This window comes from Macrosteles quadrilineatus, unplaced genomic scaffold, assembly GCF_028750875.1.
Source record: "Macrosteles quadrilineatus isolate MER2022 unplaced genomic scaffold, UCM_ALF_1.0 Scaffold_2__2_contigs__length_208266976, whole genome shotgun sequence".
NCBI lineage: Eukaryota > Metazoa > Arthropoda > Insecta > Hemiptera > Cicadellidae > Macrosteles > Macrosteles quadrilineatus.
Window position 1 is genome coordinate 194,343,539 of NW_026542595.1, and position 21,194 is coordinate 194,364,732.

Genomic DNA, 21,194 nt, shown 5'->3' on the forward strand with positions numbered 1-21,194 from the left:
CCATGCTTTTAAACTTAATACAGCGATTTCTAAATTACCTGTATATGGATTTGAGTAGATAATGTCATTTTCGTGTTCTACATTAAATTTTGAATAAGAATAATACAAAATGACAGAGGATCAGTTAAAAAAAGTAAAAACTCCATTGTAAATAGATTTAAAGGTAAAAATTAAGATGTTTGATAAAAATCTAAAAAAACAATGGTCTATTGCATTTTTCACACCGAACGTTGCTTGACGTTCTCTTTCAGCATTTCTTGTGTCAGTTGAATTCCTGGATACTCTTCTATGTCTTGCAGGTCTTCTCATACGCTGTCTAGTTACTTCACTTATTATAAAAACGGAAAACAACAAAAAGTTCCTGGATACTCTTCCACGTTTGCAGATCTTCCTCTACCCTGTCTAGTTACTTCACTCATTATAAAAACTGAAAACAAAAAAAAAATAAACAAATACATTTAGTTTTGAAAAACATTATTTCACAACATTGACTTTCGGAATAAATGTAAACATTGCAAATAAAGAAGCAACAGCTGATTAGAATGCAGACGTTTTTCAGTTACCATGCTTTTATTATGGTGGATATTTTACGTTATATCTCGTTTTCTGGTAACTTTATGGGAATTCTACTATTTTTCCCGAGTCCCTGGGGGCAAGGACTTTAATTTAAGACCTCTCCCACTTTTCTGCAACTTACCAGACGTCCACAATTTTCTGGTGAAAATGTTGTCTTACAAAGGCAGAGTATTAAAAAGATATTTCAGGAAAAATAAAAATAAGAAATATTTTAACAAAATTATATATTTGATAAACATTACATTTTTGGCATAAAAAACCTATGACTAAGCATGTATGTATCAAAGTATTTTGTATCTAATATTAACTTGTCTTAGTTTTGGGAATCCAAAACATCAGTGAGTTTACACTGACACAGCTTGGAAAGGTAAAACAGTGGACATAAATATGTAAAAATATATTGCTATAGGGTGTATGTAAAAGTTACTTTTGCAGAAATATTCTAACACCCAAACATTGGACGAAGAAGTAAAGGTAAGTAATTCTGTGTATTTATAAAGCTTATCAACATGAAAATGGCTGCTGTTAGTCCAAACATTCTATGAGCCATTTTTTTTCAATTCAAATGTTACTCAGATTCAAAATATGTAAACGTTACTAATGTGCAATTCCAAGACAAAAATGCCTCCTAAAAATTAATGTTTTTAAGGCAGGTTAAACCATTGACTATTGGGAGTTTAATCAATAGTCAAAGAGGTTAACAGTTTTTTATAATAATAACATCCTACAAGGCTGTAAAAGATCTAGATTTGACATAAAACTATAATACTACATTTTCTTTGTGACCGCACTAATGTGTAATATTTTGAACCTAACAGCACTGAAAAGTAAAAGAAGATACAAATGACACTTTTCAAGAAGAACAAGAGAATATATTTTGATTGTTTTAAATGCTATGAAAGAGGCTTATCAAATTACTCAATCAGGAATAAGCATAACAAAATACTAGGTAACTAACATGTTCGCTACCGATCGCCACATATATGCAACGCTGCGGTCATTGCCACGGACTTAGGTATACATTTTGTATTACACAAAGACCGGGCGTCACTTGGTTGACAGTACACGCAGACCACGGGCCAGTGATGCAGCAAAGTAAAACGCAGTTTTGCCAATCATGACCAAGTAACGCACGTATGCGATAGACATCCCTGTAGAACACTGCAGAGAGTTCAGGGCCTTTAAATAGACCGCTACGAAGACACAAGCTTTTTAATAACATTGGGATACTGACGCAAATCTGCAACGTCAGTCTATTTTAATGTCTACAGGTATAAACCGGCCGTTGCATATTTGCGTCGCTGGTTCATATGAATGACAAATTTAGGACTATTGCGGTAGTGAACATTTTAAAAGGCAGGATCAACGTTTTAAATTTGAGAATAAAATGTATTTTAGGACAAAGATATTGTTGCTGTTACAAACAATATTGGAAATAGTAAATTACATAAGAATGACATTATCTTATAGTTATAATCTATCTATATACACATCACAGACACTGAAATCCCACCTAAAACTGCCTAGTTCTGTAACTAAATAAATTAGTTTCACCGATTATTAAAATGTGTGAAATAAAAATAAATAAAGCTATAGCATATCAATAAAACCTTGGTATCACAAACACTTTGAAACCCCCTATTAAGTTTAGATAGTAAACTTTAAAACTGACAGTTTAAGATTCATAACTGGTTTAATAACCTTAACAATCGTTCAATGTAAATTTAATCTCAGTGTGAATAAAATATAATAATATAGTCATGAGCTTTCCATATTTAAATATAAATGCCTTAACATGTAACTTCAGTATAAAACATTTGGATTTAACAAGATCTTGTATTTTTATGAATGTAATACTGGTCATTAAAAAGAAAACTGGATCAAAATTGTACAACTTCATGCTTCCAGCTAGTTGAACAATGGTTTTCTTTGATTACAGTTTTACGCTATCAAAATTCCTCACTTGTCCCATATGATAACAACACAATGTACATTTTAAAGTTCAACCCTTTGACACAGTTTTCACAAAATGCCGTTAAATGGGTGTTATATAAAGGCCAAATAAATTTCGGAATAGATTTATATTTCATTTCCTTTGAAGATAATTTAGTTATTAACGTTAAATTACACAAGTGTAATATTTACCCCTCTTACAAATTGCTTACCACTTTTAAACATAGGTGTTTCAGCTTTCTGTGGCATAAATTTTGGTTTTTTACTGACTGAGAAAAGGAAACGAGTTAGTTTTACTTTATGACATATCATACGAATTTTTCAAATAATTTGTGTGAAGAGAAATTTTTTTTTGTAGTCTTTAATACCACCAAATATAAATGACCACAGATCAATTTCTGAGTAAAAAATACATACAAAGAAGAAGAGTTGTCAAAAAATTTAGCTTAAATACTTTCAGTTTCGTGGCAATATGTATGAAAGGTTTGAAACTGTATTGAACATCAAAATCGATAAATAAAAATAAAAAAAACTCCAAACTATATAAAGATGTAAGTTTGCAAAAGTGCAAAATTTGAGATTTCTTAAAAACAAAAACAAAAAACTCAAGTGTTATGAATGAACAATTTCTTTACCTTGCTCGGTTTGATTTTAACCATTTGCACTCGGTGGGCCAGTTGTACAGGCTAATTCACACAAGCAAGATGGGATTGTTTCAATTTCAAGAGCTGTATCTGATGCTCACATCGTCCCCTTTATCTGTGTGTCACTTTGGCACCATAATAAGAGCTACACCTACCAATGTTAAATTTGCTTGAGCTGCGGCTGCGCTACAGACTACAACTTGTACAGCTAACCACCCAAACAAGACAACCTACGCTGAAGAGGGTAAAGTACTACAAGACCTCTAGTGGGCTCACCCCCTACTAAAATATCAAATCAAAACATTTAAATAATAGTATTTGCTTTGTAAAATGTTAATCTTAAATTACAGTCTTAGAACAAGGTATACTTCCTTCATACCAGTCTGTGTCAAAGGGTTAAAAACAAGTCTAGAAATAAATAATCAAATAATATACAATAAGGTGAAATATAGTAAATTGCCTAGGATCACAATGTGTTACGAGTCGTAGTCCTGATGTAACAGCTGATACAAGTGAGAAGTTCTGTCTTGAAACAGCTGTTCGGGAGTGTCAAACTCCAGCACAGTACCTTCTCCCATCACAAGCACCCTGGAAATAGAAAATGTTGTTACTTCTTTTCATCTTTTGTCAAGTGGTGTCTAGCACCAGTCGCTGGTGTCTAGAGAAAATTCTATTTGTCGTCTCCTTTCACTCTCCTTTCTTCCTCGCCATCAGGTACTACAGCGCTCTCTTGCTGTAGGAAGACCCTGTGCGCTACAACTGATGTACAACAATGCTATGTGGCCATCGCAGTTTAGGCTCTTCCTTGCTCGTTACAAGTTAAAAGCGCATTGTTATCCATTAAAGCTTGTATCCTCTTTATCTTCTGTACTAAACCCTTTTCGGATTATACAGAGTTTTGTCATACCAAGCAACATACTGACTATGAGGTCTATTAAGCACCTAATGTGGAAGAATTAAAGGTAACAGATTAGTTATCTTAGTAGTAGTAATGAATTTAAACTACACTGAGTAAAATAGATATGACGGACAGTACGCAAGTTGAAACGTAAAGTCCTTTATAATATTGTTATTTTGTTTAATAATTTAACAACTGTCATCAAGACGCCACAGAGAGCGGCAAGGTGTTTTTCATGTGTGGACTGGACTGAAAATTTATAGAATGTAAATGTGCTTTATATTTTTCTTTTTTTATTGAACGTTGTCACATTAACTGGATGCTGTGGCAACGTAATTCCGAGTTTTTATTTTATTTGTACGTTATGTAATTATGGTGGAATAAATCATTATTATTATTTCTTTAACTTAGAAAATTTTATAAAACATATTCCCTTAGTCTTGTTTAGGTAAGGCAGATTTATATTTTGCTCACACCAGAGTAGTACAGGGTGCGGTAAAAGAACCGAACCATTTTCTGCAGCGCACTGTTCAGCGACAGGTCGTCTGAGGGTGGTGGGAGTAGGCTCGTTGGTTATACAATGCCATTTTTTGTAGTCATAGAACAGTGGCAATATGAGCTACGTGCGGTTGTTAAAGAGTCGTTTTTAAAAAGTTATGATTTAGTTATTGCAACTCAGCGGCAGTTCCGTGCTTTTATTCAATTAGGTCGACATAGAGAGGTTCCGTCGTGATTATCTGTATGGATGATTACCAAATTATACAGATTGTTAATCTAACCCATTGGGATGAAAATTAACCTCAAAATTCGTATAACTGAGCGGTCAGACATGTTCAAGGCAGCCGGTTGTTTTCGGGCTGGCCTACGAGGACTGTTTTCCACAGCAGCACGAACTCTATCGAATGTTTGTTGTCTGGCATCCGATCTGACTCTGGAAGGCCTGTCATCTTCCTTTTCAACGCAGAAGTCGTTGTTCTAATGTAAGTAACCCACCGCATTATTGTGTACAGAACGGAACTCCTCCGCTGAGTAGAATGAATGAATTCACTATTTTATAATAACGACTCCGTAACAACCGCACTAGCTCAGGCGACCACTGCTCTATGACTACAAAAAATTGCATTGTGTAGGCTTTCCAACGAGCATACTCCCACCACTCTCGGACGACCTGTCGCTGAACAGTGCGCTGCAGAAAATGGTTCGGTTTTTTTGCCGCACCCTGTATTAGGAAGAAATTATGCTAGGAGTTTTCTATTGGACCAACCTTCAATTACTTTCTCTAGAGGAAAATCTAGAATCACCCTCTCTTCCCTTTAATTGTGTGTTAACCGTCATGTGGAGGGGAAAAGTTTTTTTAATGTAATAGATTTTAGAAACTATATGAAATTTTTTGTTATTTAAAGTTATTTGGGACTAAAATAAAATAAGGAGGTTTTATATTTGTTAAAGGTTTTCATGCATGACTATAAGTGCCCGTTAAACACTCTGCATATACATTTAGTCTTTCTCTTCTGGACCCAAGAAGGGTTTTGTAAGACGGTTCTGTTACCTATCAGAGTCAATGATGGTGCGGACACGGTGAGCAATGGTGATCACTGTGCTCTGGCGGAAGTTGCTGCGTAAAGTCTGAGTTATCAGTTTGTCTGTTTCTTCATCGACATTGGCAGTCGCTTCATCCACACACAGGATCTGAGCAAAACAAAACACCATAACAATGAAGTTTTACAGGCTTAATCAAGTATACTGTTTTATTAAATAAGATGTTTGTAGAATATACATTTATTACTTACAAAATTTTTAATAGCGTTTCATTTTTGTACTAAAGAAATTACAGAAATATTTTTACATCTTGATCTGTCACCTTTTGATAGAGTTAGTCTACATAGTAATGAAATATATTATACAAGTACTGAGTGTGGAACAATGATAAACACAAAACAAGTAGGCCTAATTACAATACGATAATTAATAGTTGTACTAATCGGAAATATTTTCTTCGGCAAAATCAGCAGACAAATTATGAAGACAGAAAAATGTACAGATGATGTCCAAGACTCCAGCTGATTATTTAGGACCCTTGCAATGAAAATACAAAATACTTACTTTAGCTCCTATAGATGATTTATTTCTTTTTTTATGTTTTAAATAATTGTTTTGATGGAGAAAAGATATTTTTGCTCTCTTATAACTATTAAAAAGTGTAAATAATTTCCCCTCAATTCATTTTGCGCCTAGTTTTTATTAGTAGATGCGCCTAGTTTTTATTAGTTGATACAAAAGAGTGTATTCGAAACAACAAACATTGTTTAACCCCAAACATATTTAAGAGGAGGCTAAGATCCCCACTTTGGTTGGATATGCCCAGCATTATTGTATTCCTACAAACACCAGTTTTACATGTGACCTCATCTCTGAAAACATCAGGTATGATGTGGGCCGGGTAAATACCCAGTGGGTAGGTAAATATAAATTGGGTATTTACCCGGGTATTTACCCCAGGCCTGGGTAAATACCCAAAAACTGGGTATTTATAATTTTTATTAAAGTTAGAGAAGATTGAGATGTTTTTTGCAATTATTACCCTGTAAGGATAGTAAAACGATGATAAAATGTGTTAAACAAAATTTCATATGGTCACTACTAGCATTTTACTTCTGTGTATACTCGCCATAAATACCCAGGTCTGAGCATAAAGCATAATCGGCATAAATACCCTGGTCGCACGGTTGCACTGGTCCTGGCTACTTATGATTTTTTAATTTCTATGATAGATAGATGAATTTCAATTTATTTTATTGAAAATGAATAAAAATTATTTTTAAAGTAATAATTATTATTTAGAAAGACAGGAAAATTTAACCTAGTAGTGGCCTATGTGTAAACAACTTAAGAAAATAATTAAAACTCAATCTGTAGGATGGCAGAATTTAATAATATTTTTGTTCTAGATCTTTTGTTGGTATCAATAGTATCAAAATAAAAAAAAACTAATTTCATAAACTTGTGATACAAAACATTTGAATCTATAGGCCCAGTAAAACTTTCAACAATTTCTGGATATTTATAAATTAAAATAATTATGTTTATGTTATTTAATTGGTTATAAATTTATAATACCCCCGCCGCAGCAAACCAGCCGTCTAAGCGAATTTCCATTTGTCCGAATTGATTTTCAATTGATCTATTTAAATAACATTATTAGGTTTAACGAGTACCTAGGTTTGCTGCTACAAGGAAACTAATAATGTAGTGTGTTTTTAGTAAAATATTGATAGCTTACTATAAAATAAATAAATTTGCCAACTTTGATCAAAATATATCCATAAACAAGCAAACTACAACATTTTACAATATTCTCCATAAGAATAACATGGGAATTTTAAATTTACCATTTTTTTAGTTTTCTCCGTAACCAATAACCGTACAAAAACACTTTGATATACTGAATTGTTTGTTTTTTTAAGCTCTTTAAGAAGGTTTAGAGAAAAATTGGGAAATTTTGTGTTTTGAGGGTAAAAAGTGAGAAAACCCCATTTTTACCCCATAAAACCCCCCATAAAACCCTGTTCCCATGGTCCGATCATGCTGGATCGCGAACTCATTCAAGTTTATCCCGCCTTACACCTTCAAACCAAATTTCATCAAAATCGGATAAAAATTACTCAAGTTATCGTGTTCACGGACACATATATATATATATATAAATCTATATATATACCTATATATATATATATATATATATATAAAAATTTGAACGAATGGTGTTTTTGGCCTCTGGGGACATGAAAATGAAAAAGTAAATCGGTCCCGGGCCTAAGTCTTACCATGAGACCTACGGTAATAGCTACTTCCCTATAGGGAAATTCGCTAAAATGATAAAAATTGAAATAGCCACAGCCTTTTTAATAGGCTATTTTTTGTAAGTTAAATTTTAACTGATGTTACTTGATTTAAGACACGAAACCCCATGCTTATTTAGAAAATGTATGTATCATTAAAAAAAAGGTGCTAAATCATTAAATAAAAGGTACTAGCAAAGCTTCAAGCTACTGTAGGCCTAAAAGGTGTTATAGACTATCCTAATTTATCATGTAATGATAATAATAACATATTTAGGGGTATATAATATAAATGAATTTCAATTGATTTCATAAATACCCAAAATACCCGGGTATTTATGGATTTTGGGTATTTACCCGGGTAAATACCCAGGGTATTTACCCCGAGTTTTAAATACCTGGGTATTTTACATCACTAATGATTGAGCTGATGCAAATCCCAAACACAGAAGTGAATTTTAAGCAATTCCATCTTGGGCTGATAAGCCAGACATTGCTGATATTAATCACAATTAATTAATCATGTAGTGATAAGCAGTAGGAGAGTTGCCGTACCTTAGCATTATGCAGCACAGCTCGACACAGACATAACAGCTGTGCTTGTCCTGTGCTCAGCTCCACCGTAGTGTCCAAGTCTCTAATCACTCCCACCAGGTGGCAGCGCTGTATAGCCGACCAGATGTTGCTGTCACTGTCACACAAACATGTGTTATCAATCAGTAAACAGATCAGAGTGCTTCCATAAATGAAGAACTTGCTATGCTATGGGATAAAATTTAAAAAAAATAAGGCAAAAATTGTAACTGTACGTTGTTTATCTTACTAATATTATAAATGTGAAAGTTTAGATGTATGGATGTATGGATGGATGTATGTTTGTGACAAGTGAACGCAAAAAATACTGGTCGGATCGGGCTGAAATTCGGCATGATGATAGCTCATATTCCCGATTAACATATAGGCATATTTTTATCCCAAAAATCCTTCCGGGCTCCGCCCCAGTGGCTCTGGAGTTTCCCATGTTAACCTTATGAGAAATGGAATTAATGAATCTTAACAGCTGTTTCAATTAAACAAGTTGGTTCTGTTCTATGATGTTCAATAGCATTAAAGTTACAAGGATTACCAACAGGGTGCAGCACTATTATTTTTTTACATTTATGACAACAGCTAATTTGCAACCAAAAGGTGAGTGAGCGTAGCGAACGAACTTCAACCTAAAGGCGAGTTAGCGTAGCGAACGAGCTAACCTGAAGGCAAGTGAGCGCAGCGAACGAGCTCCAACCTAAAGGTGAGTGAGCGTAGCGAACGAGCTCCAACCTAAAGGTGAGTGAGCGTAGCGAACGAACTTCAACCAGGACGTGATTGAGCCATGCAAACGAGATCATCTTGAAAATTAAGAAGTTAAACGGGGCAAAGCCCGCGGGTTACAGCTAGTAGGACATATAAAACAATAGTTTCTTATTGAGTGAAAGTATGGAATAATCATGACAGTGAATGGGGGAGAGTACAAATTGGAGGAATAACAGTTTTAAGGATTGTTTATTAGTTGGACAAGAGTAGTTGGTGCAAAGTTGGTCTGAGAGGCTAAAGAATGGAGGTATGAGAAGAGAGTCAAGGATAGTTTTAGAGGATGAAACTGGAGGGAGGTGAGGACATTAAGAAGGTGGTTGGAGAAAGGAGGATAATGTGAAGAGGAGAGTAAAGACTAAAGAGGAGGCAGATGATGTAGGAAGGTGAATCATAAATGGGCAGAAGAAGGCCTGGGACACCATGGAATAACTTAAACAGAATGTACAGTATATGTATGTTAAATTTGTATGCTATCATATCCAGTAAATAGCTTCAAGAGCTCATATGACGAGAAATTTGACACAAAGGTCAAATAGGTACATCTGCATCTGTTTTAAAATACAAAAGAGGTGTTGTAGACTTGTACACAGTCCTGCGACACCCACATCATTCAATGTATTTACTGTTGCCAAGCATTGCTTGTTTCCAACATATTTGTTATAACAGTTATTACAAGAAGTACACTAAAATAAAACTTTAGCATAAATAATGTTCACCTGTATTGCCGGAGAGGATCTATGTTATCCCGGACTGTACCAGGGAAGAGCGTAGGCTCCTGTGGGATAACGGACATTCGGGATCTGCCACAAGGAAAACATAACAAGATACATTGTAATTGTTGCAAATTAAGTTACAAGATTTTAGACAGTAACTATTACTATACTATAAACTTCAAAAATCAAAAGAATGCTGACAGTTTTCTTGTTTAAAACAATAATATTATCATAATGCTGCTATTTTTTTATAAAAGTATCAAGCAAATGGGTACAGAGTTAAACTAGCTTATCAGAGAAGAAATAAGAGTCTAGGGGCTTATATAGCTAATGTGCATTTTCTCTCTGAAAAGTTGTACGTAATGGGTTAAACTATCATTTCATTTCATTTATTCATTTTGACGGCAATCGCCATTTTACAAACCACCATTTACCATTTTAAACATTTATTGTACTCCTACATGGGGTCTTAATTTTTTCAGGTAGGTAAGCTAACACATCCCTATCCCTTATAACAAAATTTTATTTTCTAGTTTTCATGAGTCAGGAAGTAAGTAGCCTTATGAGGTAAAGATCTTTAAATGCGTCTAAGCTAACAAACCATTCTAAAACATTAAAAAAATAAAAATCTCTAAATTTATATTATATTAATATATTAAATTGTCAAATGTATCAGGATTAGTGGTGAAAAATAAAATATGATCAATTCTATTTTAATTTAATCTAACAATAGCCATCAACTCTAAAACACTTATCATAAGTACCTTAACTGCATCAATCCTATGTGAGCGATGTTGACAGAATCGATGGATATTTCACCATCGTGCAGTTCCACTAACCTAAACAGAGCTGCAAACAAGCTGCTCTTACCAGCCCCAGTGCGACCAACCACACCAACGCGCTCTGCCGGGCGAGTGCAGAAACTTACTGACTTGAGGGATGGAAGTAGGTGATCCCTGGAATAGATTTATATTGATTTTTTTCTAGACTATAGCCCAGAACCATTCTTACATATTACTTTAAGCAAGACCTATAGGGTTGCGGCATCATCACATTAATAAAATACATTGATGATTGGCAGGATTTGAACCTGAGACCTCGGGAACCATTCGCTGTACCAACAATGTCCATGAGTTATAGTTACAGCTTGCTCCCCAGAACAGATTTTTTTAGACTACTGTGACGAACGAATACATTACTCAATCTTTCCTCAAGATCTAAGATATTGGACGTGTTGAAATACAATATACTAATATAAAAGAAGAAAGTTTGTTGAGTGTGCAATTGCTATTAAACTCACTGATGATATCAACTTCCACCCAAACCGGACAGTGTTTGTTTAAGATGTGCACTCCCATTGGATAAGTCTTACATTAAGATAAGTCTCACATGAGCTTAAGTGAGATGCAATGACAACCTTTACTACTGTCTTGAAGGGCTAATCTAAGCCTGCCGCTTTAGGGGGAGTTTTCGGGCAACTCGCGAGGTCAGTTCTATTTGTCAAAATGACCTGTTTTTCTCGATATGGCTAAAAAATTTTTAGCCAGCCGCTAACTGATTTTTTGGAATACTTAATATACTCTATTTTCTGTAACCCTCTCAGTAACTGCTTTTCATGTGGCATTTGTGTACTACGTAATTTTCATAAATCTGGCACTGCTAAAGTTCTAGTAATCTAGGTTGAATAAGGAGTGTTTACTGCCCAGAGAAAATAATATCCAATCATTCGCCAATTTTCTAAATCAAAATTAGTCGCAGCTGGAAGTAATGTAAAACATATGAAAGCTTCTTTGTTAGTTTAACTAGTCATGCATTCTACACTCGGACAAACAATCTAGAACTGTGAAAAGTTATTATATATTTCACCAAAAACCTCCACCTACCTGTACTTGAGAGTGACGTTATCAAAGGACACGACCCCCTGACTAAGCCAGAATGGTGGAGGAGCCAGTCGCTCCCGAAAGTCCTCAGTTGTGATCTCTCGGAGATACTGATCCACCCTCTCTACTGACACCATCTCTCTCTCCGTCTCTGTGAAGGCGTTTACCAGTCCGTTGAGAGCTCCAGTCACTGACAGGGCGTAGGAGATAGCCAACCCCACAAGTCCTACATAATATGAACCAATGTTTTGTTTTGGCCTTAGTTATTTTTGGAATTATTTGAGAGAAATTGAAGTTTATTTGGTGTTTTTACCGTGCTGTACCTTATTTAAATATTTATTTAAGTTATAAAACTAACACTACTTTGTTTTGAGTTCATTTTTTACTATGGTAAGTTTTCATTAATAATTAAGGGATTATTTTCAACAATTTCCATAGTTAGTAAAAACAATTAGTAAATAAAAACGTCTCCAGTAATCTATTATACAATTTTTCAAATTAAATTATTTTGTTGGAGTCTTGCCAATCAGGTTGTACCAACATTCCCGGAGGAAGCAACATATATATACACACCAGGGTTAGCAATGCTTAAGTGGTGTTGTAGTGCAGCCAACAGTCCCACACCTGTCACCATGGCAACACCAATAAGCTGTAGTCTCAGAGACAACCACTGAGCTGCTGCCTGACTGGCCAACTGAGCCTTCTGATTGGCTTCTAGTCTGGTGCCGTTGTCCCTCCTGAACCTAGACCATCAGATTCCATTCAACTGTCACACTCTCAATAGCAAGTCAAAAATATTCAAACAACTGATAAAAGTCTCAAAGTTACCTAGGCACAGCTCGAAATGCTCGGATGGTAAGAAGTCCTTGAAGTGTTTCGTTGAAGTGGTTGTACAACGGAGACAGTGTGGTGGAGCTCAGTCTCTTCAGCTCGCGAGATGTTAGACGGTAGTGCCGTTGCAGCCAGTGATAGATCGGCACTAGTGGCACTAGGATGAAGAATAATTCTGGCACACCGTAAAGCATGACGAACATGCTGCCTACAAAGCAGAAAAACACATAAAATGGAAAAAAATTTTAATTTATTTAATACCTAACTTTTTTATAATTATTCTAAAATTTCGGCAAGTATAGGTAGCAAGTCAGTAGAGGACCTTTTAGCAGATTTCACTAAAATGCAAATCAGAGATGTTCTTGTGCCTTGCTAACAGAAAAACATAATAAATTGTAGGGATGGTCAAGTCTCGAAATTTCAGAAAATTTTTGGGAAATTTTAAATTTCGTTACACGAGACGAGATTTATTTTTGGCCGAGACTTTTATCGAGACGAGAAAAAAAAAAAATTAAAAACGCCTGCAGAAAGTCAATGCAATACCCGCAATACAGGAGCGTGTTGTAGTTGCGTTTCCTTTGCGAAGGCGTTCTTATTTAATTAATTCTTTAAATGTAAATATTACTTTAATTATTTTAATAATTTTACTTTAATAACATTTGAGAAGTTTTGTTAAGTGTTAGCAGTGTGAGGAATGTTTTATTACTATAAAAAGTCAAAAAAAGTAACTATTTTATAAAAACTAATATTGCTTTTATTTTATGATTTATTTTATGATTTATTTTATTTTAGGATAAGTTGAACTCTATCCTAACTGATATCACTATGTTTCCTAATGGTAGGCATTTTTAATAAGTTAAGCGTGATTAATAAAAAAAATGTTATGCTGATGTTTTTTAATAAAAGATTGTAAATATTCTTGCCTATTATCATTATTTTTGTATTTAAACAGTCATCTAACAATGTTACAAAATCAGGTAAAAATTTTGGACGTGCATTTCTCGTTGTGTATGAGAAGGGAAATCCCGTCTCGATCTCGTCTCGAAATTTTATGAGATAAAAAATCTCGTCTCGTCTCGTCTCGAACTAAAAATCCAATCTCGTCCATCCCTAATAAATTGATAACTAAACTGTAGACTATTCAATGGTTTAGCTATGGTTATTTGTATAATATTTTCATCTCAACTGGTTAACAACAGATCCAATTTGTTTTTAAACAATGATGCAGTGAACAAAGTAAAACTAAGGATAGATAAAAGGAGTAAACTTTCTAAACTTAGGTGTAACTCACCTATGAACCTAACCATCTGTCAAATTCCACTCAAAGTTAACTACATATTAACAAAATTGGTTCAAAACCTAAGCAAAGTAATTCTAAACTTTACTCCTAGGTTAAAAATAATTTTAGGAATAGTTTTCAATTTTTGTTTAGTTTTTTTAAGTTATACTCAGACAGATAGTATTAGCTTACCTGAGAAAACTAGAGTCCATGTTTCTAGAGAATATGTTTTATTTTATTGTATTTCTATTGACCCATGGACTTTCATTTTTCCAGTTAAGCTAGCTGGACTCAGAGCCGTCTTTATAAAATGCGAGGCCTGGGGCAATACATAATTGCGAGGCCTTGTTTAACCAAGCTCACCGGGGGGTCTGGGGGGTACGGAGTATCCCCCAGCTGAGGGGGGGTCTGGGGGTCCCCCCCCGGGAAATTTTTGTAAAATTATACTTGTAAAGTCGTCATTTTAAGTACTTTGACGTAAAAAAAATTAATAGGCCCTATTTTACACACTGAAAATGGGCGTGAATATTATTGCTAATTACACATATTATTGTTCCAATTCCAAAGTGGATATCATAAATATTGCACACGAAATTCTTTACAATCATTAATAAAAAAAAATTAACACTTCTCCTTTACTGTGGATTGTGAATTGAATTAACACTTTGTAAATTAAACAAAGTGGCGGGGTGACAATAATTAATAGTAAATGCTTATAGGCTATCTTGTTTATTTATTTTTTTGTCAAGTTAGGTTTATTGTGTTTTTGGCAGTTGGTCTGTGAAGTGTGTTTTAAAGTTAAAAAAATATTACATAAATAATTGTCAATGAGATACTTGCAAATTCGTCATTTCTTTTACACTCTGTAAATGGCCGTTAATATCATAGCTAATTGCGCATATATTATTGTTCCAATTCCAAAGTGAATATCATAAATATTGTCCACGAAGTTCTTTACAATAATTAATAAAAAAATGAACACTTCTCTTCACTGTGGATTGTCGTCCCGTCACTTTGTAAATAGTAAATGCTCATAGGCTAACTTGTTTATGTACTTTTTGTCAATATAGGCTAGGTTTATTGTGTTTTCGTCAGTTGGTCTGTAATGGGGGGTTTAAAGGTAAAAAAATATTACCTATAATTGTCAATGAGTTTTTAATAATAAATTAAAAGAGGTAGTATCATTACAGTGTAATTGATTCACAGTATTACTTTTTACTTTAATGACAAATATTGTTATAGGTTTATGTTTATTGCGAAATGCGAGTAGTTTACAGTCAGTCTTATCCACGCTGATTATCCATTCAATCCAGTAAACATCTACATCTGTAAACTAATCTGTAAATAAATTGAACTTAATTAATCATGCAATAGAACTTTAATGGCACCAGTAAGAAGCGTATGACTCACTCACATTCACCGGGGTGGCTCGGTGGCTGCCGCGAGGCTCGGGTTCCGTCATCGCCGCCGAGCTGTCAAACGTTGTTTGATATTCTTTTGTGTTTTAAATGTCGTTCGTAGGTTTGTAATCGATACAACAATTGATATAGGCTAATTCATAATAAATAAGACATATTTTAGGCACATGTATCTGTTTGTCCTTTATTTTTTTATTTTCATTCCAAAACATTAACTTATTTCTAGCGATAGTAAGGCCTCGCCGGGTAGGCCTCGCCGGGCAGGCCTCGCTGCGCGAGGCCTTCTCCGGCGCGAGGCCTGGAGCGGCCGCTCCACTCGCTCCACCCTAAGGACGGCGCTGGCTGGACTCTACTCCTTTAAAAAAAATTCCATTCAGATACTAATAGTAGTAAGTGGGAGTTTGGTTATGTTACTCTTGTATCCGATAAATCAGCCTTATGATCCCAAAGGGTTACAGTTAATATAGAAAAAAGAACAATTATGAAAATTTACAAATAGAGGTGACTAAGTACAAATGCCTATTACAAAAATAAAACAATAACATACCTATTACTCCAAAAAACTGAGCTAACAAGATGTTTGAAATGAACGGAAGAGAATCATCCACCGTGTACATATCTGAAGAGAATCGGTTGAGGATCTGACCAACTGGTAGAATGTCAAAGTTGACAATTTTGGCCTGGAAAAGTATGAAAAACTTAAAATATAAAGAGGTTTTTTAAAGGGATAGAGTTTAGCTTATCTGAAAAATTTTAGTCAGGGAGCTTATAGATAAACAAAAAGGTCACAAAAACAAAGCATAGTGTTCTTTGTATCATGTTTAGGTATCTACAAATCTCTGGACTCTTATCTCTTCAGATGAGGTAGATGAAGTTGATCACTTTCTAAAATCACCTAACTAACCACTTAGCTTTACCTTAAAATATAAACTATAGTTTAAATTTAAATACATCACTCACCCTTATGACTTTGTTGAGCAACACTTTATGTACAGCAGATGCAGCATGGATACCTCCGTAGGCAAACAAGAACGCTCGAAAAAGAGTGAACACAGAGTTGCAGACGGCTATCAACACGTAGACTGTTAGGTAGTAGCGAGTAGACGGGTCAACCCACGGAAGTAGATCTAAAAGTATTGTGTATTTAAAGTTAGCACTGTTGTTAGTAAAAATTACATTAAGGAATAAAGAATGGAAACACAGGTAACTTGCAGAAGAAGAGGTCCAGGCAGTTAGTTGTCAGCACAAAAAAGTATACAGTAGACTCCCTCTTATCCGGACTCCTCGGTAGGTCAGTCTGGATAGTGGGTTTTCCGGTTAAACTGACACACCCAAAAACTCGTTAAAACAGACCGTATAAATGCATACTGTATACATATTTTACTTAAATTTAGGAGAGCATTGTATTTCGACATGTGATCACTGGTCTCAAATCTTTAGCTCGAGAAAAATTGTTTCAGTACCGCCCACTTCTTGTCGATCTAGTCCCGGTTAAACTGATGTGCTGATAAAAATTTTCCGGTTAAAGAGATGTCATTTCCGCTGAGTGTCGTCCAGTTAAAAGGTGTCCGGATAAGAGGGAGTCTACTGTACAACCAACTTGACTTAAAATGTTGCCTCTAAAAGGGAAATTGAAATTATAAAATAGTAGAACTTACAAAAACTGGCACAGTTTTGAAAATTTTCTAAATAGTAAAAAACTATTTTAGTAAATTGCAAATAGAGTTAGGAATGAAGAGATCAGTAGAGGGTTCGTTGGTTACACCTTAAGAGGGAGAATAGAGAAATCAAGACCAAGACTAAGGTGTAAGATAAATGCAAGGAGTGAGAAATTTTTTTTCTAATTCCTAGAAAAATGGAAGGTAGTAGATGGTGATAAAGATGAGAGAAAAAGTAGAACGACCAAGAAGAAGGTGGATTGATAAGTCGAAAGAGATACGGAGAAAAAGGTAAGAGAGGGGGATAATAGAAGATGGAGAATTCCTAATTGACCCTCAGACCAAGGAATAACTAGAACAGAAGAGGATATGTATGTGAGAATGTGGTTAATTGTAAAGGTGTGAAAATAATCAATTAATTTACAGGTACAGAAAACTGTTAGAACTCAGAATAATTACCACTTTTTGTCAGGTCCAAGTTAAATGGTAGGGCAAAGGCTGTTGTGTTTTCACTTGTAACCCAGTAGGCCATCCACCAGTCAGTGCCGTTTCTTGAAACCTAAAAATAGTTTTTACTTCAGATTAAGCAGACGAAATGTTTACTTTCGGAACGAAATCTTTTATAAATAAATACATGTATTGTATTAATTAAGTACAAAAATAATTAAAGAGAGTGTTAAACTAATAACAATAGCAGTTAATGTCCCTAAAATGAGTAATATGATTGTCTTTGGACGTTGAGTGGAATGAAATGAAATGAAATCAACTTTATTCATACTTTGCAAACATGTGCACGAATGGCGTCATTACATTGGATCAATCAAAATCATAATGCTTAATCATAAAAAAGTACAAAAGATATAATCACTATTGAAAAAAGTTCTTATTTTAATATATTATGTAAGAGGAAAAATTCGTTCTTTGAATACAGGGGATTGGTTAAAAAGTACATTTTTAGATTATTTTTAAATTTGTAGTCCTTGTGTAGTCCTTTAGTTTTGTTGGAAGAGCATTGTAACATTTTATACCCATATACATTGTTTTTTTTTTCAAAAAAATCTTAATCTATGTGAAGGTGTTGCATAGTTATTTCTGTTTCTGGTACAATATTGATGAGAATCCCCTACCAGTGAGACATTATTTGAATTTTTGACAGTATATAATATACATTGATAGATATAATAGCTATATACAGTCATTATGCCTAGTTCTTCAAATTTTTCCCTAACAGAATCTTGCCAATCCAAATTTAACATAATGCGTATTGCTCTTTTCTGGAGAATTAAAATTCTGTCTAAATTAGCTTGTGATGTTCCTCCATAAATACTTATACCAAAGGATAAATGTGAGTGAATATGAGCAAAATAAACCAATTTTAGGGATTCAAGTTTACAAAATTTTGATAATCGATAAAGTGCAAATAGGCCTGTTGACATTCGATTTGCCACATGATCAATATGATCATTCCAGCTTAATTTACTGTCTATGTATAATCCTAGAAATTTAGTGTTCTCAACAATTTGTATATCTTCACCGGCTAATTTTAGTGCTGGGTAATCTGAATTGGTATTAGTTTTTAGATTAAAGCGTGTAAAATTAGTTTTGGAAAGATTTAGTAATAGCTGATGATCTGAAAAAAAGTTATTGATGTTCATCAAGTTATCGATGGCAGATTTTTCTATCTCATGAACAGATTTTCCGCTTACAAGAAGATTAGAATCATCGGCATATAAACAGATGGTATTCATTGTTGAATTTGAAATAACATTGGGTAATCCATTGATATATGTAAGAAATAGTAGAGGACCCAAAATAGTCAACAGCAGAGATACAATTTTGTGACGCTTTTTGTTTTATTGAAATGGTTAGAGTGTGCTATCAAACCCATTCTCTCACGTTCAAATAAAGATGTTCAATATAATAAATAGGTTACATACCTTATAAATCCGACAAACAGCTAATTTTAATTGAAGGTCGGCTTGTATCGGCCATTGTCAAAACATCACAGTTGGATGGCGAAATCCTTGTCATTGTTTTCTACTAAAAGTACATACACAAACACATACACACGGATGGGACGAAAACATTGTGAAAACTAATAATACTTTTAATAGGCCTATTACAAAATACACGGGCAGGACGCACGCACACCGTTGTCAAGGTCAGGATGCAGACAGTAAAGAAGTTCAAATGTAACTTATGACCAGCAGCATACAAGTCTGTTTTCTCTTGTTTGGAGTTCGCCAATTCCGCAATATGGGGTGTACGTAAGATTTTTGTTTCATGTTGCAAAACAGTAAACCGTAGTTTTAAAAGTTGTGGTAAAACTTGTCTGAAAGGATTTTCTAACAATTTTTTCACATGACACAGACTTTCTGGGTCTGATCAAACCGAGAGGAAAATTGCTTTCAACAACTGCTTTCATATTTTCTTTCCCCTCAAACCACCTGGATAAGAGAGAATTGGACATAGGCAAATAGCATATAACCCACCTGCATGAGTGTGAGACTGATCAGTATGGCTGCAGTCAGACAGTATCCTACAGCTGCCAGGTAGGTGTTGTACACTCTCCATGCTACGGTACCAGTCTCCCTGCCCTCCTCTCCTTGTAGACTGTCTACCTCTCCCTCTGTAGAGAGGATGGGGGAGGGGGGACGCTCCTCTCTCTGAGTCTCTCCCTCCCCCTCCAGCTGATGACTTGTCACCATCTCCTCATAGTCTGGAAGTACCTCGGCTGGTGGTCCTGCAACATAACAAATATGACAATAGTTTAACATATTTAAAAAATCAAGCTACTGTCCTATGGCAGGGGATCGTTTAGAATCGCATTCAATTAACAAACAATTTGGGGTAAATGTTTAATCAAAGTTTTAGGGTACATCCAATCTTTGATCTTTGGGATATGGCCTGGATGTTGAACTGGTAAAACACTAGTTGATTAATTCAACTGAGTTGAAATTCAGTTGACCTGGATATGGACTGCTGCAACTCATCAGAAATGTTGACAGTAAGATATTTGATGGGACATAAAGCTGTGAACGAAGCCAGTTGGCATTCAGGTTACCTGGCTTATCTACACTAGAGGCATGTAACCTGCCTGTCTACTAACTGGCCTTGTGGCTTTAAAGATCATGACTTAAAACCTCCTGAGTAGTCCACAAAAAAATCAGTAATTGAAATCAGCAGACTCTTTTGATGGTTCAATTCAACTAGGTTAATTTTCATTCTGAAACTAGCAACAGCTTTAACATGGGAAGAGGATCTCGACTTCTATCAACAGTCAAAGCTTAAAGTATGTTGGTTAAAACTCTACCGATGACAAAAATATATTTAAAGTTGTTGAGTTTGTTCCAGGATTATCCCTTTCCCATTCTGTTAAGTCTGAATACCAAAAGAAAATCCTTAAAACCTATTTCCTTGTACCTAGGTTACAACTTCCAGAATGGGATATCTACTTTGAAATGTGATCACACAGATTCAGAATGGAATGTTTACTTAGGATGGGGATGTCTACTTCAATAGTCACAAGTTTCAGGACAAAGTTGCTACAAGTGTTTAAGGACTAACCCATCAACATACCTTGCCGCAGCACAGTGCCCTGCTCTATGCTGACTACAGTGTCTGCCTGTAGCAGATACTGGGTCTGATGAGTGCAGACGACTCTAGTCTTGTCCCTCAGCAAGCCATTGATACAATGCCTCAGCAGGTGTTTGGCGACTCGTGCATCCACTGCGGAGAACACGTCGTCCAACAAATATACATTGCGCTCCTGTAAAACAAGTAAACCCGTTAAAAGATTCCATCTCATTCAAGCTTGGGTGGCTCTGTAGGTTTAGCTCTGTTTTCTTTGGATGCATACAAACAGTGGCTTAGAAATGGTCAGTATATGACATTGATATGCTCACCTGGTAGACAGCTCTAGCCAGCGCCACTCTAGTCCTCTGTCCTCCACTCAGTGTGCTTCCCACCCTCTGCCACAGTGGTCAAGTCACCCGAAGGCAACACCATCAGGTCCTGAGTCAGGGCACAAGCCTCTAGTACTGCCCTGGACACAACACTGATATGTTGCTACTGTGGTAACTATTAGAGGTCGTACGGAACGAGGTGAAGCTTGGAGGGGAATAGTGGGTGTGGCGGGAGAAGTGTCGCTAT

General features: G+C 35.2%; 1 protein-coding gene across 1 annotated transcript in view; it reads right to left on the minus strand.

Moving 5' to 3' along the window:
- Positions 1-3,086: 3,086 nt before the first annotated feature.
- LOC128985246 (ATP-binding cassette sub-family C member 10-like) overlaps positions 3,087-21,194 on the minus strand; it is an 18,990-nt gene continuing 882 nt past the window's right edge. Inside the window, 15 exon segments of the mRNA XM_054404637.1 lie at positions 3,087-3,761; positions 5,621-5,760; positions 8,466-8,601; positions 9,980-10,063; positions 10,741-10,932; positions 11,860-12,082; positions 12,430-12,599; positions 12,685-12,895; positions 15,932-16,064; positions 16,345-16,511; positions 17,502-17,601; positions 19,535-19,785; positions 20,622-20,811; positions 20,948-21,007; positions 21,009-21,087. Of these exon segments, the coding sequence (XP_054260612.1) occupies positions 3,650-3,761; positions 5,621-5,760; positions 8,466-8,601; positions 9,980-10,063; positions 10,741-10,932; positions 11,860-12,082; positions 12,430-12,599; positions 12,685-12,895; positions 15,932-16,064; positions 16,345-16,511; positions 17,502-17,601; positions 19,535-19,785; positions 20,622-20,811; positions 20,948-21,007; positions 21,009-21,087 (2,248 nt within the window). The 3' untranslated portion in view covers positions 3,087-3,649.